General features: G+C 43.6%; 1 protein-coding gene across 1 annotated transcript in view; it reads right to left on the bottom strand.

Moving 5' to 3' along the window:
- Window positions 1–25,708, bottom strand: part of CAMK1D (calcium/calmodulin dependent protein kinase ID) — a 231,497-nt gene extending 205,789 nt beyond the window's left edge. Inside the window, exon 1 of the mRNA XM_086610012.1 lies at window positions 25,617–25,708. Coding sequence (XP_086466138.1) covers window positions 25,617–25,708 — 92 coding nt within the window. The remainder of the gene's footprint in view (window positions 1–25,616) is intronic.
- Window positions 25,709–26,454: the final 746 nt, after the last annotated feature.

Below are 26,454 nucleotides of genomic sequence, written 5' to 3'. Positions count from 1 at the left end.
GCCATCTCTAGCCAACCTGAAACACAGACACGCTCTGGCAAGAGGAGCAGTTGAGACCCCAACGTGCACCCCGAGTAGCATGCACAGGTTTTTAGGCTCACAAAACCCCTGCTGAATCAAATGGGAGATTAAAATTCCTTAGGATCCATGCAGGTCTGGCACTTAAAAAGTGCCAGAGTGAACCCCCTTAGCTCATATTTTGCATTGCTGATAAAAAGGACTTTCCACTAAGATTTACAGATAGTTATATTAATTTGAATTATTCTCTCAACATGAAGCTCTTGTATTGACATTTTTGTCTGCATCCCACAAAAATAGGAAAATATTACATGGATAAATTGCATTCTTAACACGTGGCTTCCAAAACACGCTAAATCTCTAGAATTGAGCTCAGATTACATGGGCTATGATGAAGTTTTCAGATAAACACAGCCACGTGCTTTAATCAGCACAAGGAAAGAAAACACAATGATGTCATGGTCCCAGCTCCAGTTCCTACATTCCCCCATGTCTCCTCCATCTCTGCCCCAGATTAGCCCACCCTCCATTTATTGTAGTAGAAAACTACAGGCAGCAGACAGCTCTTAGTCACGCAAGAAGTCCTTTTTCTACTGTGAACTTTTGCACTTTTATCTTTAGCTCTCGCAAGCCTCAGGCTGACTCCCGGGCACTTTTCCTTCCCAGGGAGAGGTTTACATGGGGGTATCCCCAGGAGTACCCCAGTGCAGCCAGTGGCACTGCCAACCTCTACAAGGAAGGATTAACCATCGCACCGGGGTCTTGGTGCTCGGGGGAAGAGCCATGTGCCAGGTTGGGGGATGCCTGTGCAAAGCTTGGGTGTCCTGGGTGAAGGAAACTTCACTGGATGGGGAACAAGGTAGCACCCTAAGGTCCTTTGTGCCTCTTTGCTTCATTTCCCACCAAAAAGCTGGTCTTGCCCAGCCTTGAAAAGGGAACTGAGAATGCAACCCTGACTGACAACTCCTTAATGCTTCCTCCCAGGCTGTAACGGAGGAGTCACATGGAGAATGGCACAGAGTGATGGGTGCTGAACAGGAACAGAGGGTACCAGCACTGCCGTGAAAGGAGATGGTCAGCTATAAGCTGCAGTCTGGATTTCAAACCTATCTGTGTGTAGCACCTCTAGTTACAGACAGGACAGTAAGTTCATTCCTTTATGTCTGACCACATCAATATGAAAACACCTGGTAATGCTCTGGGACATTTACACTAGCTGAGGGTGGAATGAACCATGGAGGGCAGGGACCCATTCCACTATGCTCCCATGTGCTGCAGGAGATCAACAGGCCATGCAGGGAAAACCAGTATTCACCAACTTCTTGGAGATCTTCTGTAGCACATCCGTATTCCCGCTGCTGCAGATAACTTCTGCTGTCTACCCATAGCGCAGGAGGACAGAGGTGGGGGCACCTCTCAGCCAGCACATGGATGAACGCGTCTTTCAGACTCAAACTCCACCTGAAAAGCTTAAGCAGGGGAGCACAGCTTGGAAAAGCATATCTGCCCAGAGAACCTGTGGCTGCCCCATCCCTGGAAGTGTTCAAGGCCAGGTTGGATGAAGCTTTGGGCGACCTGGTGTAGTGGAGGGTGTCCCTGCCCATGGCAGGGGGGTTGGAACTAGATGATTTTGAGATCCCTTCCAACCCAAACCATTCTGTGATTCTGTGATCTCTGAATAACTCAGGCTGAAAGAGCAGGGCAGAAGATTAGCTAAAGACATGGGTGAAGGCCAGACTCTGATTCCCTCAATTAAATGGCCAAGAGGAACCGGGAGAGTTGGCCAACACGTCTGGCCAATACGTCTGGCCAATATGCGTTATTAATGGCCACATGTGCATCTGTAGGAGGGATTACAGGTGGTTATAGCCAGCTGCTGCTAGCACAATGTTGACATAATTTCTGCCTGGCTATTTCATTGTTCAAAAGATCTGCTAATCATCTATCAACCCTTTGCAAGTTACCTGGAAATGGAAACTTAACACAAATTGCAATCAAATTTTCATAGCAAGCAGCTCTCCTGCAGAATCTCTGCTTGCAGTGAACAACAGCAGACAGCACCTGCCCAGGATTTTTTACAGTGTATTTCAAAGCAGTTTTGAAAAGAAGAATATCCTGCTCTTTATCCTCAGCTATCAGACAGAAAAAATGAAATTCAAAGCAGTTGCAGGGTAAAAAAATCAATGAATATTACATTGTTTAGACTACACGGTTTTGAAGCTATATCAGAATTAGTTTCAGTTTGGGAAAAAAATACCACTTTTTAAAGAAAAAAATCTCCCTTTTCAAAGCAACATTGTCGTTTTGCAGCACTCAAAAAGGTTTAAAAAAATATTTAACAAATCAGGTGAAACATTTCACTTCAAAACTAATTTTTACCCAGAAAAAAACTTAACAAAAATATCCACCCTGCCCAAATTCATTGATCACTGCTCCAGTTTTAGATTTTTTCCCCTCTGACCTTCTCCACAGAAATCCTCTTTTCTGTCTGAAAATTTAGTCTAAGTGCAAGAAGAGAGGGGCTGGCAATTTGTGCAAGACTTTTGGGTCATCCAAAATCTCAGACGTCCTGGTCAGTATGAACTCCACACACGCAGCTCACGTGCATCCATAAAACAAAAAAAGTCAATGTACAATTCCATCCAGCACTTGAAACCCCGGCTCCAGACAACTGTAGTAAATCCATCACATCCCAGGTGCAGAGGATATTCTCGGCACAGCAGACAGTGCATGCACAAACATCCCAAATGGAAATAGCAGCGCTTTAACTCGTTATACATGGTCTGTTTTGGGCCTTCCAGGGAGAAGATGGAAGGGTTCTGAGCTGTAGCCATCACTCTTCGCTTACTGAGTTGTAAAGCAAACTTTTATTTCCATTATTGCATCTTCATTTGCAGGACATGTCACACTAGGATCATCAAAAATGAAGGGAGAGTCTCTACTACAGCCTCTTAATTCATACCCAATACACTGGAGTTTTTTGAATAAAGATTTGAAAGTGAAAATCATCTGAATCCACCTAATTTCTCTTTTTCCCAGCAGGCTACTGAAAAAAACATGCAAAGGGGAACTTTTTTTTTTGAGGAAAAGATTATTTAAACTGAGCCTACAACCAGATCCAGATGAACCAGATCTGACTTCTCAGCACAGGCACCGGAGCTAAGTTGTCCCGGGGTCAGGCCGTCACAGCTGCTGCCAGCACCACGGCCGGCGCACGAAGCCGCCTTCTCCCCGAGGAGATAATTTGATCCCCACTGTTGCCGCTCAGGTTAAAACCCAAAACCTCAGAAAACCAGCATGTTCCTGGCTCTCACTCGGCTGGGCGAGGTGATGGCCCTCCCAAGGGGAGACGCACAGCAAGTCACCGCGGAAGCGCTGGCCCTGGACCCATGATAGCTCAGCACACCTGTGCAGGAAAGAAATCCGAAATATGGCAAGAGTAAGCACTGATGGATGGTGGAAATTACTCAGCCAATAGTCTTTTAAAGACTGCCATGCAGGAGACACCCGTAGATCCCATCGTCTTGCCATGTCGCTCACTAACTTCAGGAGACTCAGGAGAAGGCTGGATTTCGTAGCCTCTAAGGCTGTCACGTCTGCAAAAACAGTCCGTCTCTTCACGTCTGCCTCGTTAAACGTGACAGAGGCTTCAGCAGCTTCACTTCACCAACTGCCTCTTCTTTGGACTTAATCATCTCAAATTCCCCAGGGTCTGCAGTCTGACGCTTGCACTATGCAAGTTTCCCAGACTTAAAGGAAATTTTCCTATTTGGACAGGGAGCAGAAGGTATGGAAAGCGCTCAGCAGCTACTGCTGAATCTGGAAAATAACTTTATTTCTTTGTTTCAGCTGCAACTGCTTAAAAGACGCACGTGTTTGAGATGTCTATGCTCTCCAGCCCCACATTATGGGAATTAAACCTTCCCAAGAAATGCCTCGAGGGCGGCTGAGCCTGGGCTACGGAGAGAAGGACCCATGGATCCACCACCTCTGCTACAGGGTTCAAACACTCTGTTTTGGCAGAGCTTTTCCTCTAGTCTTTCAGAAAGATTTTTTTTTGCTTGTTTAAAGAGCAGGCTGTGCTGCAAAGCGAGGAGTTTGTGCTCGGCCGGCGCACGGTGCATCTACGCGGCGTTTCGCAGACGGACGGAGATCTTTCAGCTGTGCTCCCCGCCAGCTGGACATCGGCCAGCCCTGAACTGGAAACCATCTAGCAATGTGGTCAGAGCTCGCACAGCCCTGGAAATGAGGATGCTGATCAGTGCTTCTCACTTTTCTGCAATCCAAGAATGATCAAACATATTTTTTCCTTTTCTTCCTTTTTTTTTTCCTTTTCTTCCTTTTTTTTTCCTTTTTTTCTCCTTTTTTTTACCTTTTTTTCTTTTTTCTTTTTTTTTTCAAGCCACAAAACCATTTTTTGCAGTGATTTTCCTTTAAAGCCACCCAAGAAGCAACTTCAACTCAGCCCATCCAGCTATGACTCATACTCCCGCCTCTCTCCTAACCCCCTCCCTTTTTATTTGGCTAGAGTTGGGGGTTTTGGGGTTTGTTTTTCCAATTCTTGTGTGTTCTCACCCTCTGGCCCCCAGCCGTCCCCAAACCCCAGGCAGTATAATTCCAGTGCAGCAAGGCTTCACATGCAGGAGAGAGACAACAGCAACACAACTTCAAAGCCAGTGGGGCACCAGGCAACCAAAACCAGCCATCACTCCTGCACTTGACCATCCTCTGGCTGCAAAGGGAAGGAGATCTTGCCAGCTGGAAATGTTCATATAAAACGGGACTGAAGAACATCCTGCTGCAGAGCTGGAGTTTCCATTTCCCACCCACTCCCACCTCCACCAACCCTCTTCTGCCAAAACCCACATTTCCCTGAAGAAACACCCAGTTGAAGCCATGGTTAGCTGGCTGCGTCTCCGCTCTTGCTGATTTTACCATGTGAAGGAAGAAAACAAGCTCCTCCATCAACCACTAAACCAGGAGCAAAAAATTCCTGCTTTTCTGCATAATGACCCAGAAGTAATTTCAACCAGATTGGCCATGTTGACGTGAAATCGCAGGATCCAAATCGCCTTTCAGTGTAAATATCAACTGAGATAAAGAGTAGGCATGTGCTTTAAAAGCTTATAATCAGTATGCACACACACACAAAAACCTCACGACTGCAAAGACGATGACAGCTATTTTCAAGCGAAGGTAGAGTTAATGTTTAATTTAGTGTGGATGCTGCTTTTGCAGGGCAGAAATGGTGGGTCACACGATTTCCCCACTGGCTTACAAACCCAGTATGACATCCTCACAAGGTTTTTCAGGAAAACAGCCCAAGTGGTACGAGTGGGGATGCATGTGGTTTTACTTTTTCTTTGCAAAAGCTTATTTGTAAATGACCAATGTTGAAGGAATGTCTTATTTGTGCCAAATCCAGGGAGAGGGGACGGTGCTACTGCCACCCTTGGAGGACTGAAAAAGGTCATCTTAAGTTTCCAGAGATAATTGGAAATCTTGCAAGTGAAGCAAAAAAAAAGCAAAGAGAATAAAATTAGACCCAACCAAAATAATTTTGACTTTTGCCAGCATTATTTAATGGAAGATTTTACATTTAGTAAAAGGACTGATAAAGAAGCAGCTGCTATACCCATCCCATCCCTGGGACCAAATCCTGCACAAGCTAAACTACCATGAATTTAATTGCCTAACAATAGTCTCAACAATGTGCTGAAAGATCAGAAACATGAAATACAACCAGTTTTTTGACAGGTGAATACAGACAAATCACATATCTGCATTTTCAAGCTGGCTGTTGATCGAGGTGGCTCAGTTTGAGACACTTTTGGTCTAATTTCAGATGAATTAATCATCTGCAACTGAGCACCAGAGCTATAAAATGTTTACTCTCACCTGTAAGACCAGGAACTGGCAGGAAAAAAATGTTATGGCAGTGTTTACATTACGAACAGCGTTCACTCAGCTCAGTCCTCAAACCAGTAGATCTGCTCCCCCACCCTGATGCAACAACTCTTGGTCTATGTCAATCTTGGACTAGTTTCAGATGAGGAGGTGCTTCCACCAGCCTCCTCAGTCATGCAGGACTCTGCTCTTCATTCTTCTCAGGACTCAGATGTTGGTGTCCAGGGATGCTACTGAGCTGCCTGTAGGTATACTATACCTCTATGCCATTTAATGCCATTTAAGACCCTGTCTGCTACTCCACTCAACTTCCAGCTCCCACAGGGTGCCTGTCTCCAGCACATCCAGCATCATGTGGCTGTTTCAGGTATCCTGGGACATCCCAAATGACACTGAATGCCTCAATTTAGGCAAATGCACCCAACCCTTGTAGGTGCAGTGAATCCCACCCAGCCTCTTTATTGCCATTAAAAAAAAAACACAAAAACAAAACAAACAAACAACAACAAAAAACCCAAACCAAAACCAGTTATTCCTGGGAAACAGCAGATTTGTCTGAAAAAGCAGCACTTTTGACAATCTCTGCAGATCCTGCAATACACAAGGTGAGGAGATAATGTGTCCTGTCTTGTATTTCCTAAAGATTTCGAAAGATCACCAAGTTTTATACAAACTCATCATCCTCAGATAAGAACAAACCCAAATTACATGCAAGAAGTTGTTTTTGTCCAAGTCTCAATTTATTGCCTTGGGTTATTCTTTCTGCTACAGTCCTCTTCCCAGAAAAGCTTAAAGCTATCCAAAACCAAAAACCAACATATTTCCCTTGCCTGTTATGGAGGAAAGTTATTTTTCTGAGCACTCAGAGTTTATTTTATTTTTGAAGGATTGCTTGATTTAATAGGAACCTATTAATATATTGAGTTTTCTTACTGCATTTTAAAGGGCATTTCATGAAGGATGGTGTTCCCTTATTGCAGTTTTTATGGAATCAAGAAAAATATTTATGGTGCATTAACAGCATGCTAAGCTAAATAGTTTTTTCCCTCCCACCCTGCCAAGATACTTCTGTTGTGATGTTTTACAAAATGGCTTAACAGGGCTCTGATTCATGCTCATTGTGTCTCAGTGCTGGTGGGCGCATGACATCAAGGGCCAGGTGTCCCCATCAGATGTGAGGCTGCCCCATTCAGGAAAACCATTGGCAATACGTGTTGGCATCAGTGTCCTAGCAGGACCAAGGTCTGACCCACAGTTATCATCCTACTCAGCTGCAGTGCCTGGAGAGGTCTCCCACTCAAAACCATGGGCTTTTACAGCTGCTGCGATGAACTCTGGGTGGGATTGCAAACCTGGTCCTTTGCATTATGTAGAAATGTACAAAAATACAGAGCACAACCACTCAGAAGGACTGTGGTCACCTTTCAGCAGACCATATCTACCAGAAAAGCAATTAAGTACTTAATATTTTGGCTCCTGCTTAAGTCCCTTTGACTTCACACCTCTAATAGGACTTCAGCGTGTGCTTGGGGATAAGCGCACAGGGCAGGATGCACAGGCAAATCAATCACACACTAAACAGGGTGAAGCTTAATAAATGTTTCAGTGAACTGTGATTTTCCTTAAATCACTAAGGAAAAATCACTTCAGGAAAATCTCTATGCTCGTGTAAAAGCGCAGTCATCGTATGCTTTGCTAGTGGAACAGTGGAAGTGTCTTGTAAGAAGCAAAAAGCTGTGCTAATAAAATCTGAATGGAAAGATCCAAATATTGGGACTCTAATTCAGGAAGACGTCAGTGGTTTCCTAAATCGCACCTCGTGCAACACATTATTTGAGAATATCCACGTGGTTTCTTGAGCACGGCCACTCTCCTGCCCACAGCCCGGCTGAGCATCCTTTTCCCCCAGGGCTCCTTGCTTATAGCAGCCATAGGTTGAAGAGTGAGACCTGCAGCTATGCAGCTCCCCTGCGAGCTTACGAGAAATTTGACAGGACATCCATCAGCTAGCACTGTGCTTCAAAGTGGAAAAAGACTGAGTGTTTTACCTTCCAACTATATAACTTTGCATAATAAAACTGTTTAGACTTGGAGATTTTTCTGATGAATGCCAAATGCTCTACAGCAGCAGCCTTCACCAGTAGATGTAAATCATGCAGCTTAAACGAAAGCCTGCTTTCCAATTTATGCACTAACTTTACTTTTTTTCCGAGTTATCAGAGAAAAAAACTGAATGCACTCTGCCTACAAAAAGGCTTTTTAAAACAGTAACTTACGCTGCAGTGATTGGAAACACAACTCTATTCCTGCTGTATCTCAGAGGTATCATACTTTTTTCCCCTGGAAGACATGGAAATTAAGACATTCCTCCAATTGTTTTAATTGTTTTTTGAAAGTGTTTCAAAAAGCTTATTGCTTCAGGGTCACCGTGGCTACTCGCCACACTGACCTCAGTTAACGAACTGATTTTCAACTGATTTTCTAACATTGTTAGACATTAAAAATATAATTAACTAATACATCACTAATGTTACAGATGCATCTTTGAGGGAAGACCACGTTGTTTTATCACGAGAGGGCTCTTCAGGGCAGTACAAATCCTTATCCACTGCTCTGCAAATCCCATTCTTTTGACAGCCTAATGTTAAAACTGCTATTATTTTCTGACTCCCACTTATAACCTGGATTGCACAGGAGGGGAAAACTGCCATGCAGCTTTACAGTTCCTTCCAGTTGTCTCCCTAATATTCATCAACACTGGAAAATCCATCTGCGGGCTGGAGTCGAGAGCTCAGAGACAGTCCTGGAAGGTCTTTCTGCCCTGCTGGGATTCCCAGCACACTGAAAGATAACAACAGTTTCAGAAAACAAAATGCATTTCAGTTGGGTTTACTCTCTTGTCCCATTTCTGGTGTTTTCGAGGCAGAGCAGTTCACCTCTTTTTGGAGTCACTGGCATTTTTAGTAAAAGGAGCAGGTTCTTGCAGAAGCGTGTCCCACACAAAGCATCATCTGCAAAACATCAGCATTGTGGCGGAGTTCCCAGCACACTCACACATCTAACAGACAGCAGGGGAGATTCTTACCATATTACCATAAAAAAGACAACACCTTACATAGTGCATTTTGAACATCTCACAGAGCAAGCTTTAATTAGTTAGGTCTCAAAGTGAGTTACGAAGTAGGTCGGTGACTGTTTGACAGATGGGGAAAGCAGGGCAGCGAGGTGCTGCAAATTTTCCAAGGTCAAAAAGCCCAGTGGCACAGTCAGAAGTGAAACCCAAGTCTCCTAAATCATTAGCTAGTGTTCTTCCACCCAATTAATGCCTCTACCACTAGCCCACATCATCTTCAAAGCTCATGACTTTTCAAAGTCTGACTCCTGACCTTTGACCAGCTGCAGGTACCAGTATGGCAATACCAATACTGGGGTACCAATACTGGGAGAACAGCAACAGCAAGGATGCTGGGCCAAAGAAATCAGTTGGCAAAGTAAAAGGAGAACTTGTGCTTTTGCAATAACCCTCATGTGAGCTCTAATATACATGCACGGCCAGGAAGGCTCCATGTATTTAAGTTTCCTACTGAATCCTGCCCATATGTACTACCACAAAGACAACTCCAGCTCAAGGACAATCCAGCCCTGCTGGGACACCAGGTATTTCAGACTGGTGACCCACTTCTATTAAAACACAAAGTGCACCCATCTCCATGTCTCAAATGATATTTGGAAGACTTTCATCATCCTGCATGATCCCACTTCTCCTCCCTGCTGCTGCTGCACCTCAAAATTGGTTTAACGCTGTCTCATTGACACCAAAGGCCAACTCAAGCTATTTTTATTGGGAGTGGAGTTAGGTCACTACGGATAAATCCCGACCTAGATACTCTTTGATGCTTGCCTGCACTCGTCATGACCAGAGACTGTACCGGGAAATGGAATTTCTATTGCGCCTCACAGTTCAGACATGGGCACGGCAACTGCAATAAAATCTACCATAAATGCTGATGCTATCTAATAAAAAGCACTGAGCTGAGGATGGAGAGCTAAACCAAACATGACAGTGGCCTCCACAAAAAAGAGGATTTTGTTCTGGACTCTCGGGAGACAGCACACATTTTCCTACTTGCATCCTCCGCAGATGTCTCACCCAGTGTCTGTCCAGTATTGCTTTTGCCACCAAAAGCTTCCTATCAGAACACACTTGGCGATGTTAAAAGCTGACAAGAAGCCCATCAACCTTACAGATACAGTAAGTGATGTTCAAAGATCACTTATCTTGACTGTTTGTTAGACAGAGTTTCATGTCAAGACTTCAGGCAGATGTAAAAGTTTATTCCACAACCCTCCATGATCGAGGGCAGTCAAATATAAACCCAAAGGCTGCTTTTTTTCCAATCTGGGAGCTCTGATAAATTTGCAGACATGCCAACAATAAATTGAGAGTGATCAACATGGACACAGAGCTCAATTCTTGCCTGAAATATGCCTTTTGGAATGACCTGTATTAATCTAGATATTAAATTATGTATATATAAGGTTGGCCAATGTTCAAACTCTGCTCTCATTTATTTCAGAAAAAAAAATCTACGTAATATCTTGCTGAAACTCTGCAATTTGTCCTTATGGACTATGATACACACAAGTATTCAGCAAGAGCCACAGCAGAAACAGATGCCAACAGATGGTATTATCCTGAACAAAATCAATTAAGGACATTTACAATATGTCAAAAGTGCAGCTACAAAAACAAAGTGTAGACCTGTACATCTGTTTCATAATGAAGCCATGAGTATCTGACAGTTAGCCAACAAACCACAAGATAAAGGCTGCAGCAACACCAACAACAGTTAAGGAAATACTATACGTATTCAGATTCTTCAACAGCCACCAGAAAACACAAGATGTTGAGCAGAAACTGAGTAGCCAGATACTGGAAGTCCGTATGTCATGCATAAATGTAGCAAAAATATAAGCATACGAGTTTTCGGTATCACAGATTTTGTAAGGACAGTGATTTGCTCAGAAATTTTAGTAACTGGAGTCATATGGCAACAATAAGTTAAGAAATACTGTTCTCCTCCATGACACAATCCTTTGGTATATTTAAAAGGCTTCTGGGAACCCTGTCACCTTGCCTGAAATAAAAAAGAAAGTGCTCACGATTCCCTAAATGCTGTTTACAATATCTGCTGAAAACCCAGGGACATACATTAGAGGCATAATGAGATATGCAGCCAGGTACATTGATGGCATCTTGTAGACTATATAAAACACAAATGAGAATAAATATAAAACACTGAGGGCATCCCACGGTTATTTGTACAGGGATTTTTTTGAACAAAAATCTTATATTCTTGAGTTCCCCACGGAGAAGATGAGAGGTGTAAACATTTCACGGGGGGAAAAAAGTAATCTTTTCTGTGCCACAAGTTCATTACACCATGCTGCCCAAGCACATTCAAAGGATGGGGATTCATTTATGGAAGAAAGCGTAAGACCAGTGAACTCCTGCTGAAGACGACATTTAGTGTCCACCGCGACGGTCCCTGTAACTTGTGGTTATCGGTGGTTTGCTGCAGATACTCGTTGCTACAAATGGAGACGGGATCATCCCAGTCACAGTCCATTGCAACACGATGAAAGGTCTGGCATTAAAATAGACGATCGTGTTACCTCCACGTACAACGCTTGTTATTCAGCTCCTAGAGAACTCATACCAAGTTTCTCCTATGTTTGCTGCCAAGTGAATAAAATATTCAGAAAAATTTACATTATGCATTAATAAGGGCTGAGGGCCAGGCTTCCTTAAAGACCCTGGAAAAATACAGCCTTAACACTAAGTGGAAAACATACTTAACTCTGTATATCGGAGCTATGCATCATTCATTTTTACCACGGCCCAGACGACAGTCTCATTAGGCCAGAGATGGATAAATGACAAATGATCAGGTGAATAATGTCACTGTGGGCCATGTAGGACTTCACCCAAGCAGTGCCACTGAAAACAGACGACTAGGTAGGGACTGTAAGGATAAAAACCATAAGGCTTTAAGAATGACATTCCTGGGAAAAAAAGCGCTGCGTATTTATATTTAATCTGCTTTGTAAATTGATTTTGTCATGTTACCTTGTCAAACCATTGAACAAACTGAATAATTGCTTAAGCAGCATTGATAGAGATGTGACAGATTATTCGAGCGTTGTGATTCTTTGTTCTCATATATCTCATTAAGAAATGATGATTGGTTCCATTTACAGCTCTTAAGTTGAATTCAGCAAGTACTGACACATGAATTCAACCTGGCATCTACCAATTTTTTATTGTTCTCAGTCAGAGATTGTTCCTGGTGAAGTGGCTCTTGCAAACCATTTCAGTGTAGTGGCTGATGATTTTTTAACGACGCAATATGGAAGGAAAAAAAAAACAAAAACCAAAACCAAAACTGGCTTCCCTGCTGATTTATAGCGTCTACGGAATGAAAAGAAATAAAACTTCTTGTACTTTGTAACAATCTCCCCTTCCCCCAACTCCTTTTCGGAGGACTATTTTTAACCTGTATCGTTTCATTAAATAAATTCACGGCACATCCCTGCAAACAACTGGGCTGGCAGAAGATGCGAACTTCTGCCGTGGGACGTGCTCAGCCCCCTTCTCTTCTGTCCTGGAATTGCAACCTGTTCCTCCACAGCCTTGTAACTTTATATTGACGTTTGAAACCTGAGCGTAAGGAGCACAAAATGCTGCTGTTCCAGCGTGCTGCTGAATAGTACAGCTTTTCTTGACTCCCAAAGGAAAACCTCTAAGCTGTGCACATCAAAGGCAGAATTTTACAGTCACTTCGCGCTGCTACAAATGATTTAAGAGAAAATCAGAACAGAAACAGGCCTGGTGTGCTTTTGTGTGCTGTCCTCTGATCTATTCAGAGTGCCAAGCCAACACACAAGGAGAAATCTAGGAAGACATTTTACAGGCACCTTCCAACACCAAAACTGTGGGGTTTTTTTTTAGTGTTTTTACTACCAATCTCCCTATCTTCCACATTTCGCCTTAAAGTAGCAGAATATCTAAGCCACTGTTACGTCCCTAGGGGTATCGCTCGAATAATGGCAGAAAAGGGAATTGATTGCAGAAACTAAGGTACCCACCACCACAATGACATGAGCAGGGTGGGTTTTTGATCAACTCGACTTTACAGGTCATAACTGCACAGCAGCAGACAGCAACAAGAAGTTGCCATCACCCTGAAGGTGGTGGTGCCAACCAGAGTTAAATGTGGTCATTGAAGAGACTACAACCACCCCATCTGCGGAGGGGAATCCCTCACAGGCTCTCCGAGACAGACCTCCTAACATCAAGCATAGTATTAGTTAATTCACCCTTCACTTGCTGCCATCAATTTTGCACCCAAAAAGCTCTAACAGACTCCATCTGCTCCACACTGCCTTCATTTACCTGGGAGAAGGGTGCTTTATCTAAACACATAAAGCCCTTAACTGACTCAAAGGAAGATGCTTTGCTGTGTTCCAGCTGTGCTTCCCAGCTGTGCGCCCCTGCAGGATGTGAGTACAGCACTGCAACCAACTGAGGGCTTTGTGCAGGATTTAGACAGGAGATGGAAAGTGGTGATTCAGCATAGCAGAGGTAACATTGAGATGGAGAAGAGAGGAGAAGGAAGGACCATCAAGCTCTTACTTCTTATTTGAGTGGGTTCACCCACATTAGCTAACTGAATGAGGGGTCAACACACAGTTCCTGCTTAAATTTTAGGCAAAGTGAACACTTTCCTTCCAATATTTAAAAGGACCTACCAGAAGTGTCTCAGAAATGGAGTTAGAGGATCGTTGGGCACTTGGGGAATCACAGAGCCAAAACTGCCTCTGAGAGCTTTCCATGGTCTCTGGTCACAAACCGAGCAAGGCCAAACACCATGTATATCAGCAGCTGTGATGCCCTTTCAAACTCATCTCTGCTAAAGATGACAGGTTGGGCAAAAGCCACTATCCCTCTTTCATTGCTAAAAGCAACTGACTGGTGAACAAGAGCAGAAACACAGAGCCCTTGTTTGGACCCAAGCCTTATCTCAGTAGATGGACAGACACAACAGGGCATCAGAAAAACATCTGTCAAGAAGTCACCGCATGGACAAAGGCATTTAGAAATCAGCTAAAGCCAGTTTGCATCCAAGGACAAATACTGCCTCATCTCCGCAGATATCCTGGTACTGCATTTTGGAATAGGCCCTTTGCTAGGGTTAATGAAACTTAGGTGATGTAAGCAAGCGTGAGTCTCCTGACTTCGCCTAAACATAACTCAAATAAGATGAGAAATTCAAACTACAGAATAAATTAACAATGTTCACAATATTCTCAAGCAGTTTTTACCAAATGGCACGGGTCATTCTCTACACATTTATAAATGAAGCCAAACAACATGCTCTGTGGCAAGAAACTAGCACTATATATCACTATACCTCACCATATATCACTATATATCACTATATAAATTCTATTTTTAATGTTTGCATTTATATACACACTATATATATATGCACATACACTATACCTATTTATATGTATGTAAAGAGCTCCTACACCTTCATCACAACCACACGGCAATGCAAGATAAAGATGTCACAGCACCACACCATCTCCAGAGCAAACACTGTCACTGAAGCTACTGGTGATTTTAGTGGTCCTTGACTGACCATGACTAAGCATTGTCTGGTGCAGTACACGAGCCATCCTGCCCGAAGGACCCATGTCTATCAATTTTTGTAGTAGTATATCTCATGAACAAGCAGGGGGACCTAGCTGTCTCTAGAGTCGATTGAGCTAAAAGCACCCCATTTAGATGAGTCCTTCTTGGCATTTACCTGTAGCTGAATCCCATTGCTCTGCTTTGTGCCAAACCTCTCCCTTTTGGCTTTCCCCCAGTGCAGTTCCACTGGCCTGCAGAACGAGCCTGCTCTCAGCTTTAGTACTTGTTACGTTCTCTTTCAGCGGTGTCGGAAGAGCACACGTTTGATTTTTGGACACAAATCATCTCAGCTGTCACTCAGGAATCCTGGAATCATTTTATTTTCTTTCCATTAAAAATATAAGATTTCTTGAGAGAAACTCATTCAATGGACTTGCCTACGAAGCTCTGTGAGATTTTTTTTCAGGGTCTCTCTCTTAAGAGCATAGGATTTATGTCCATGACATAAATTACATGGCTACGGCCAGGAAAATTAGTCAGTAAAATTATTCCAGATACCTTAGTGTATCCAAGAGCAGAAGCCTCCCTGCAGCCTGCAGTACATGTATGTCCTGTGTCTATGTGCTTTTAAGAACCCTATTTTTTTCAGCTCATTTCTTGGTACATTCTCCCTCAACACCTAAATATATAGGATCCTGCTTCCTAAAAAGCATAAGTCATAAGTCAAATCTGTGACATGAGGCATTTCCCTTCTTTCTAAGCTATTCCTCTTGTGCCCCATTGCCTGGTCATTCAGCCATCGGGAGTCACACCATTATTCTGCTCCATAGATGTTTTTTAACTAAGCATCTTCTCATGGTGCAACAAGCAACCTGGCTAACAAGCCACATGTTATTTGCCTCCCTCTTCTCTCCCTAAAGAAGGGCACACACGTGCAGTAGCCTTCTTGTAAAGGGTTCTCCGTTGGTTTGTGGTTTTATGTTGGTTTTTTTTTTACGTTTGGAAGCATTTTATGTTGGGAAGGAGAGCTTGTTTGCTTTGCAATATTCAGGTTGCTATGTAACTATGCTAGAGAAGGTGTCTCAAAACACCGTGGCTTGAACTCAGAGAAGGAGGTGGGGTTTTTATGATGATTGGCAGCAGCCCATGGAGAATCTCAACAGTGTCAAATTTTCCCCTCAAAAAATGTGGCATCTCTTGAGCAAATTAATTACACGCCTATGGCAAGAAATCCCATTAACGCAGAGGCGTGAGGCTGACGATGATCCCCGAGCTTTAGATAGTCTTCAGGATATCTCAGGCCCCAGCTACAAAACGTCCTGAAGTAAAAGACAAAGCCTTCAAATTTGCTCAGGTCCTCTGCAAGGAAACAGGGTAAGGAGCACAAACAATTCTAATGTGTTCATAGTACCTTCTGCTGTTGACGGCGCACACCAAGCACTCTACTGTGCCTGAAATTTCCAAAATGCTGCAGGCTTCATGGCTGGGCATCTTGTACTGATTTACCTATGCTGAGAGGCAGGACAAGAGAAGAGTGAGCAGTGGGAGGAAATCTCCAAGCCAACTCAATATAACAGCGAAGGATTATTCAGGGATGCTCCGGCAGTCTCTCTCGGCTACGGTTGAATTTGATTAGCAACCTGTGCCTTCCCCGGAGGAGTTTTCCACGTGGTTGCAAATCCTCTAAGTGCTCTCCTCCTCCCTAACCCAGCTCCCTTCTATGTTGTTCAGGTTTTTCTATGTCATTTTGGTTTTTCCACAGTTTTTCATGCAGTAGTTTCCCTCATTTCAGCCCTCACCCATCACACGGTGGGATGGCAGGGTCACAGCTAATGAGTTTGGTTGGAAAGTTGAAGCCTGGTTGAAGCCTGGTCCCTTGAATTATTTAAGCTGGGATGGGAGGATGGAATCCTGCTGGGAGCGATTCTACATTGCCCCAGGGACCGCCTGGTCTGCTCCAGCTCTTTATAGCTCTGGGAAGACCTCAATTCCTCTGAGCACCTGTGAAACAACACAGGAATAAAGCGCCTGCGCTGTTACCAACAGCATACAGACAGTGCTTTGCATCTTCAAACCTTCACTAGTAAAAACTAACTATATGTGATGACCCTGGGCAAATCACATATAAATAAATACGTTTTGAAGACATCGGTGCTGACACAGTACCCGCTATTAAAAGAAGCAGGATGGTCTCCTGCATAAGGCTGGAGTTAAGATTCAGGCTCAGCTCTGGGTTTACAAGTGACACACTTTCTCGTCTTTAACAAAACAATGTTAGCATTTTTGTCTTATTTATTTAGATTATAAGTTCTTCTGGGTACAAACAGTCTTTTGCTCCAGTGTTTGTAATATCCCTAGCTCAACAGTGCCCGATCTCATGTGAGGCCAATAAAAGGCATAGTAATAAAAAACCCAGATATTTTAGACCCTTTGTATTTCCCTTGCTAGTGTCCAACCCTCAAACACACACCAGCTTTTCAGCCTTTGCAAATCTTAAGCACGAGCTGCTATGCTGTTTTATTTTGTACTACCCTCAAAACCCCATCCATTTCTGTGACCAGTAACGTAGCTGGTCGGAAAAGAGCGGCCATGTTTCTCAAGAGCACATGCCATCAGGTTGGCAGGCAGGTTTAAAACACCCTGCCCAGCTAAAACACACCAACATCACAGAATGACTCTGCAGCACTGGGTGGTACTGTCTTAAGGGAGATACCTGCCACACCTGAAGAAACCTTCCTTTGGAGCTCCTAGGAAGACCTGCAAACCTTCACACTCCATCTCTGATGAACAAGGTGGTATTATTCTCCTTACTCTCCAAACTGCCACAGCAGCCTTCACCAAAACAAACATGGAGGTTAAAGGCTCCCAGACCTTAGACTTTCCACGGGTCCTGAGCTCGCTCCTCTCCCATCAGCCACAGATGATATTTCTAGGTTCTCTGTACTCTGACAACCGAGCATCGGGTGTAATTTCCAAATGTTGGGTGCTCAGGCTTGAAGGAATATACCTTCAAGTCCTCAACCTAAATTAAGAAGATCCTTAAGAGCAGGACGAGAAGGAACCATGGTGAGCAGAAAGAGTGCAAAGGCAGAGTCTAAAGGAGAGATGCCATGGTGCTGCACCCTGTTGCTGCTGATGGTAAATGCTTGTGTTGGTTTGCAGTTAGAAGCACCTCCCTTTCATTCCTCCTGGAAACGGTAAATAGGCTGAAACTGTTTAGTTTATCTCCAACTGGGAATATAAGAAAATCGAAACAAATATCAAAATAAATCCTCAGTACATCTAAGCCAGCATGTTTTCTCTCATGCGTTTCTTCCCCTTTTGACTCTTGAAAAAGGTATTTTAAGAACTATCTTCATGGTTATGTAGCCCACTTGTCCAAAACTGTTGATGTTTTGAATGTGACATATGGTATTGCCCAGGAAAAGAGCAAGCAAAATCAGTGATCTATTGTTACAGAGGATCTCCAGCCCTGTGCTCAGCTGTTCTACATACAGATCAGATCCAAAAGAGAGCTTCCCAGCAGCTTTTTCTTAGCACATCCAGTGTCAAAATAAAAAAATAATAAAAAAAAGCTTTCTAATTTAGCAAAAAAAGATCTACTAAAGAGTATTATTTTAATTTAACGTCATACAATCTGTTTGGTGAGTAATTCTGGCATAAAACTCAATACACAGCTTTCAACATGAAAACATCAGTGAAGGGCCTTGAAAAGTTTATTAACAATCTGTTATTTATAGTTTTCTTTCTAAAAAATGATTGACAAAACATTCAGAGGAAAATTATAGGAACCGCCAAGTCAGATAACAAAAAAACATATCAGTGTTAAGATTTGATAGAAAGGTTTTAAGGAACAGTATGATTTTTAGAAAAGAGAAATATTCTGATTGCTAAGCTGTTTGTCATTCAAGAATAGCCCAATCGCACACATATGTTTGCAAATTATTGTTATTATTGTTAATTATTATTTACAGAAAAGCACTGAAATGCAAGGTGGTTTGAATCCCAACAAAAATGACAGATTGTTGCCCCAAGGAACTTTTTATCCCTCCTTTCACTCATTACCTGTTTACTAACAGTACCCGTTTAGTTCCAACTTGTTTTCATGGTATCTGAAATGACTCGAAAATTAAGTCTTATTAAGTAATCATGAATATAAAACGTGAATGACTGGTTAAGTGAAAACTATTACTGGCAATAAATTCAGAATCCTATTACGAATGCTTGTTATTGTCAAGCAAGCCAGAACAACACAACTTTATTCAATACTGAGTGTATCCTTGAATGCTTGAAAGGATTAAATAACTCCAACCAATATCCTGCATGTAGTCAGGAGAACTGTGTGCGAAGGGCAACAAAAATAATTGAGGTCACCAAGGTAGAGAGGAAAAAGAAACAAAAAGGAAGGAAAAAAATCATAGAGAGATATTTCAGCTCCTATGTGAAAGCAGATGGAGGGTGAAGGAAGCAGACAGGCTGCTCCAGATGGCAGGAGCGGCGGCGAAGAAGGCTCTCACACCCACTGTGTTGTGGCTGTGATGGGAAGAATAGACTTTTGGTTAAAGCAGTACTACAGGACTCCAAAGAGTTGGGTTCAGCTCCATCCACTGCCTCTCCACCAGGTATTCAGACTCTCTGGGTTTTGCTTGTTGCAAGCTTTAGGGTGTCAGCTACCTCTGCGGTAATATTTTTATGCATGCTTTGCCCTCAGCTCACATCTACACAAAGAACAGTTGTCAGAATTGGTTATATTGAGGTCCTGAGTAGTAATATTGAGTTTTGGCCTAGGCATGGATCACATTTTCCTAATCCCTACGCAAAAAATAGGGGAAAAAAGCCCAAATACCCTATTCCAACCCTACCCAAACATCTTAGTGTCACCTTGCTAGTCAAGCACACTTCTTGGTTGCACAAGCATGCAGGTGAGCAGGTATCCTCTGGCAGCAGGGAGCTCAGATGTACAGAGATGTACTTGAAAGAGAAAAGCCATGGAAAAAGAGACAAGGCAGGGCAAAAGGAGGCAAGGCAGCAAAACTAGTAGAAAATAAGGCTCATGAAGGCAGCATGAACACATACGTGAGTTGACAATACAGCAAACTGAGTGTTTCCAGAATTATGAATTTACCTGACAGCCTTTGATTATTGAGCGTTTTGGAATCTTATTTTTAGACAATGAAAGAAAATTGACCTTTATGCTACACTGTTGCCCCAAACATACACTGTCCATAACACACCCATGAACTATGCTTGGAGAGCTCTCAAAAATCCCTTCTCACCAATGGCTGTAGATTATTTTCCCCAATCTTCTCCGTCAGCCTTTACATCCATTGGCCATCTTGCTTTTCTTCCCATTTCAATTCCAGCTGAATGCTCAAACCTGTTATTTTCTGTAACTGTTCAAGGTAGACCAACAATCTACGTTACAAGATACTACAATTCACATTGCAAATAGTAGGAACTCATTATTTTTAAGCCTCCAAGAACACACTGGCTAGTAAACTATGCCACACGATAGCAAACAGGATGACAGTTTAAAACAAAGGTGTCACCTTAAAGGAGTCCTAACAGTATTTTTCTGCTTGCCCTATACAGAGTGCACAAACTAAAACATCTGAGTTGTTTCACAGCGTTAGATTAAACTTTAATACCTGGACCTCAGCTTTCACTCCTTCTCCCACCGATGCTAGAGAGGTGCTGTAGGTACCATGCACCTCGTGGCACAAATTATCCCTAATCCTACATGGTTTCGAAGGTAAGATTCCCAGAGTTACAGATCTTAAGGTCAGAAATGACCATGAAACGTCTGCCTCTGTAAACACGGACAAGATGCTCTTTCCTGGTGACTCCTGTATGAAGCCTGAGAGCTTTCGGATGACAAAAGGATATATCCCATTAAATCATCACAGAGGAGATGGGAACCACTTGCCTTCATAGTTTGCCCCAGTGGTTCATCAGCTTTCCCCGTCTTAACTTCAGCCCTTTGGGACACTGTATTTTCTCCCCTGAAGATATTTTTTAACATGAAATGTTTCTTTAATGTAATTTAAAATAAAGGAAAATACTGAACGGATAAAAAGATGAAAGTCTAACAGAGCCACTGCTGCCTCACTGGGGTGTCGTAAGAGAGAGGCAGAAATTGCTGGTTATGTCAGCAGAAACATGAAAATCAGACAAGTTCTTCAATCTTCACAGGGGGTATGGAGCCAGAGGAAGCACAAATATCAACATGTTTCTTTATGTCTTGAGAATTTCCAAAATCAGAAGGGAAAAACAATTGACTAACTGGCATGATGCCTCAAGTTAAACAGCTAAACAGTGAAGATTTGTTGTGTTGAAACCAATTCAAGTGCTTTTGGCACCCAGTTGATGATAAGGGAAGATCTTTGATGAGAGACAAATAGATCTTGAGCCTACTGGTACCTCCCAGCACCTCCTCCCTACATGGCAACTCAAACGCATGGGACACCTCCACCAGGACCTGTCCTTACCACCAGTGTTTTCTTGCTGGTGAAAGTCGAGGCTGACTACCTGGCCTGAGGCACATCACCTCCCTTAGCCTTGTCCCCCATGAAGGTCTGAGCAACCAAGAACAGATGAGAGTATGAGGCAGGTCTGCTCATGAAAACCTGAGTGTCAGTGTGAGACCGTGTGCAGGGGAAGATACCATGAAGGACATGAGAGGACAAAAACCACATGAGATAGCACGTAAACGTTTGTGACAATGAGAGAGAGAGAGAGAGAGAGTAGATGTGAGAGGAGGACGTGGAGTGACTTCATCTCACAGCATGAACAGGCACATATAGGTGCACAGAAGAGTCATGAAGAGTGTCAGGAGTCCATCAAATGATCTAAGAGTACGGAAGAGACACAGGACACAGAAGAATCAAAAATAATGGTAGACCCCCTGAGGAAACAGAACGGCCTGTAAGTTTTCTCTGTACTGTATTTTAGGAAAGTACTGGACACACCATTGAAGCATTTTTGTCTTCCCACCCAGCTCTTACTATGTTATGGCTATATCCATGCAACTCCCTGTGTTATCATTACTAAGCTTTAAGGAATCTACCGCATCATTTTTAAGGACAGCACCAATATTTCCATAGTTACTAAGCTTGAGCCTTTCTAAATATTACAACTTCAACGTAACTCTAATGTCAATAAGGCTCAATGACAGATACCTTAGAAACACGGAGCTGATTCGATGAGGCAGACCGAATGATCGGAGGTTTTCCTCTTTGGCTGACGGATGACATGGTGTATTTTATTACTTCTTGGAATGTCAAAATCTGAGTGTTAGAATCCCTTAGACATAATATCATTTAAATATGGAAAAAAAAATAGATATTTCAATGATCACTCATCTTCTTATCAGATTCTTGCTACTGTGAAACTCCACATCTGTCAAGGGCTGGGGCAGAAATCCCCCTATCCAGGCAGGTCTGAGCATTGGGTAGAGCTATAATAGGCAAATTTATGAAAATTTAAAATGATAAGCAGTTAGTCAGACCCTCTTCTTTCCTCAAGTCTGCCTGTCTTGACTTGGAAGAGACTCCAAATTGCATTAGCTGAGGATCTGGCCTGCTGCTACAATTTTATTTTATCCTTGATATACTTGGTGTATTTCTTCCTAGCGACTTTTTCAGTATCTGTAATTTCACTTTCAATGGCTCAGCAGTGAACAGGTCCAGTTTCAAGAAGAGGAGCCCACTGAACCTGCACGTATAGAGCATGGTTCACTGTCATGTTACTGCAGTCCTACATGGACTGGCATCACCAAACTGAAGCAGCCCAAGAAAGGATCAGGACCATTATATATTTATATATATATATGATATTTGTATTTTCTTAATTTATATTACTGAAATATTTTGTTGACACTCTGGTACCCAAGAGGTTGCAGCCACAAACTGAGATTGCACATGCTTAAGGACTGCGTAAATACAGAACAGGGTAAACAGGTTTGGGTAACGTCTGAGCGAGCCACTGCATTGCTCCTAAACTTCTTTAGGAAAACACTGTTGCCCAACAGCACTGAGAAGCAAACAACACAGACCTCAGTCACCAAAGGAAACAATTGTTTGGGCTGAAAAGGCTGCTTTCTTACATCTGGAGGTGACGTCCAATTCAAGGTGCCTATTTCAGTATCAATGTGGATGGACATGATTTACAGGGACATATAAATAATTAATTCCAGCTCTGAAAGAGAGAGCTGGGTACTCATTAGAGGTTCCTTGAAGCCCAAATGATATAATGATTAACTGAGTTAGGATCTTTTTAATAATTCCAGCAATTTCAACTCTCCCATGTTAAAGATCTGCTGAAAAGCTTTTACTCAAATGAAAGACTCATTTCAGAGAACAAATCATTAATAGAGTACACACATAGATTTAACATTCACAAATCAATGCACTTGAAATAAAATATATTTTTAAAGTTTCTTTTTTACTTTCTTCCCTGATTTGGGGGTTTAGTGCTTTACTTTCTCTAGCTGATTTTACCACAGGCAGTTAAGACAGCTGCATGAAAAAGGGCTGCTTTCTGTTAAAAGTTCTTTTTTAGCACTTTGTCATCCTGAAATGGAAGGTGGCAGAGAAATGCAAAATACAGCTACTACACTAATCCAGTGCATCTCATCTGACACACCAAGTTTTTCACTTCAAGTCCATTCATGCTAGAGAAAAATCTATCAGATGGTGAGATCAACCAATGGATATCTAACACGGCTCAGCATTACAGTGCAGGAGGGATCAAGGCAGATTTTATCCCGACTCCTAAATAATGCCAGAGGAAAACATTTTGGTCCAGATGCTTTAAAGGTATTTAGACTTTTGCTTAATTCCTATGTAAGTACTTTCCTATCAATAACTGAGCATGTGTCTCATCACTTGGACTCCTGCATGCTGTATATCTGCTGCTCGAGTCAGTGACCAAACCTTCAGTGCCTTCAGTGGGAAGGGAACAAGTACTTTAATGATTTGCACACTGATGGTCTAAATCTTTGAGAAGTTTCACACCCTGATAAGTCACACCAGCGCTGGTAGGAACCGCAGGTGCTATGCTGGTGGGCGGCCAAGGACAGAACCAAAACTCAGATAAACATCTTCTAATTATCAGCCTGCTCTCCGAAACTAAAGAATGCACAACCAGAAGGCAACCCATGTGTAGGCTGTTAAATGCACATACACTCATAATTAATATGCCTAGGTCTGGAAAAAAAAAGAACAGCTCTATTTTCTTCATACAGGCCCAGGTTTTTAATCCAGTTATTTTCATTTTCTAAACTTTCTAGATTGACTGTTCAGTCAAGTCTGAAAACTTTACAGCCTCCACTCTCATCAGAAGGGACTTCCTAACGAAACCATGAGGCTCAGACAATGGTTAATAGTTTGAGACACTAATTGGCCATATTTAATGAATTTAATTTGCAACATCCATCCTAATATGCATAACTATTAACTCTGACCAACTTTACCCTCCTTGGGACCTACACCAGCTCCCATTAACTTCACTGGGACACAGATCAAGGCCACAACATTAATTCGTTCTGGACCTCTTCGGCGGCACAAATTAAACCTCTCAGATGGCTTCATACATAACCACCAGGAAGATGACAGAGAGCTGTATAACAGAAACCACAGCAAACTGTCCTGCTGCTCTAACAAATCTCTTTGCATTAAGACTTTCTTCCTCGACACCCCTTCGCTCAGGAAGGGAACCGCACGCCTAACATGACAAGAAGGGACGCGTCTCTCCTGGCATGAAATTCTGACGGCAAAAACTCCATGAAGGTGACGAGAATACACCATAACACTTAGCTCTGATGCTGCACTTTGCTTCTTCAAAGACCTGGACAGACATTAATTTGATTTGCTAAGTCAGTGTTTTTCTGAAGGCTACGCTATCTGCCCATTACCACTGAGGTGCGTGACCCACCTCCATGTTAAATGACCAGCCTGACTCTTACGTGCAGTTTGTTCCTGGGAAATCAGTGAGCCCATGAACCAGAAATACTCTGTTTATAGAGAGCCCTCCCTTGGAAGCAGAAAGAAACTGAAATATTACAGTCGAAACTTGTTCAACCGTGTTTTGGAAGTGGCACGCATAGTTATGAAAAGCACTACAGGGGATTAACGATGCTTCGTTTTGGGACATGCTTGAAGTTGCAATTAAAGCAGGGGGGTCACAGCAATGAAGAGTACTCCCAACACAACTGAACTTTAATGACGACGTATATACATACAGCAGCCCATATGCTGACTTCCTTCAGCACTCCCGGCTCTCTATCTCTACAATATCCTATACGAGAAAATTTGTTTTAACAAAAATAAAACTCCCCACTCAGCCAAAAAAGCATCAGCCTGCACCCCGCTCCCTTGCACCATCTGCGCATGTTTATTCTCAGCCTGCTGGAAAAAAAAAAAAAACAACACACAACTCTAACGTTTTACTAATCTTTATGCCCCGTCACTATAAATAACAGAAATAAACCCCAACAACAGTTAAGCGTCGTAGCTAAAACACATCCAATCCACTCCGATTATTTCTGCTTGTCTGTCCACGAATAGCTGCAGCCATCGGCTTTGGGAAAGCGTGCAAGTCAGCCCGCATTTATTTACAGTTGCACTATCAAGAAAAAGCCTTTCCCCATCTCCTCATTCTATGAATATTTCAAAACACATTATTTTTCTCCCTTTTTCTCTCTTTTTTTTTTTTTTTTTTTTTTCTTTGAGGGGCGGAGGGGGTGTTAGCTCAGCTCCTGCCCCACAGTGAGATTTTTCTCCGTGTTTCCAGATCGCCCCGACTTCTCGCTCGGATGGACGAGCGGGGTGCGGAGCGGCACCGATGGGTGCACACGCCAAAATACACACACGCACACACACGCACACACACACACGCACCCACCCGCGGGGCGACCCGCGCATCCCCACGGGGAACGGACAGCGCCCGCCGCCCCCCCCCCCCCGCCCCGCAGCCTCTCCCCGGCACCTACGTCCCCAGCGTCTCCTTGAACTCGAAGATCTTCTTGATGTCCTCTGCTTGCTTCTTCCAGGAGCCGCCACCGTCGCCGTTTTCCCGGGCCATGGCCGCGGCGCTCAGCCCCGCGCAGCCCCGCGGATGCCGCCCGGGCGGCTCCGAGAGCCGGTGTGCGGCTTTTGCTTTCTCTTCTGCCGCGGTGGCAGCGGCTGCCGCTGCTGCTGTTTCTTCTTCTTCTTCTTCCTCCTCCTCCTTCTTCTCCCCTTCCTCCTCCTCCTCACACTTCCTGCCCGCCGCCGCTTTTATTTCCTCCGCGCTCCGGCGAGCTCCGCGAGTATCACTTTTCCTGGGCTATTTCCTCCCAACTTTCTCTGCCCCCCCCCTTCCCCTCCTCCCCCCTCCTCCGCGGAGTCACTCGCGGGGCTGCCCCGTCCCTCCCTCCTTCCGCGCTCCGCGCAGCGGCTGCGCTTCTTGGGGTCACTTTGGTCCCCGATAGACCCACCCCGCGAAAAAGTCCCTTTTTTGTCGGTTTTCCTTTTTTTTTTTTTTTTTTTCGGAGGGAGGTCACTGTTTCTCTTCCCACCTCCTCCCTGCGTGCGGGGCGTGCGGGGCCCCGTGAGATGCTCAACCGCCCGGGCGCGGTGCGGTGCGGAGCGGTGCGGAGCGGTGCGGAGCGGTGCGGCCCCGCCGGCACCGCGGGAGCGGCGGCTGTGCGCGGTTGTTATGGCAATGGGAGGAGGAGGAGGAGGAGGAAGAGGAGGAGGAAGAGGGAGGAGGAAGAGGGAGGAGGAGGAGGAGGCAGCCCCGCCGCTGCTCTGCTGCCTGGCGCTGCCCCTCCTGACTGAATGACTGGA

This window comes from Tauraco erythrolophus, chromosome 4 (genome assembly GCF_009769465.1).
Source record: "Tauraco erythrolophus isolate bTauEry1 chromosome 4, bTauEry1.pri, whole genome shotgun sequence".
NCBI classification, from domain to species: Eukaryota; Metazoa; Chordata; class Aves; order Musophagiformes; family Musophagidae; genus Tauraco; species Tauraco erythrolophus.
This window is presented reverse-complemented; position numbering and strand designations above follow the sequence as displayed.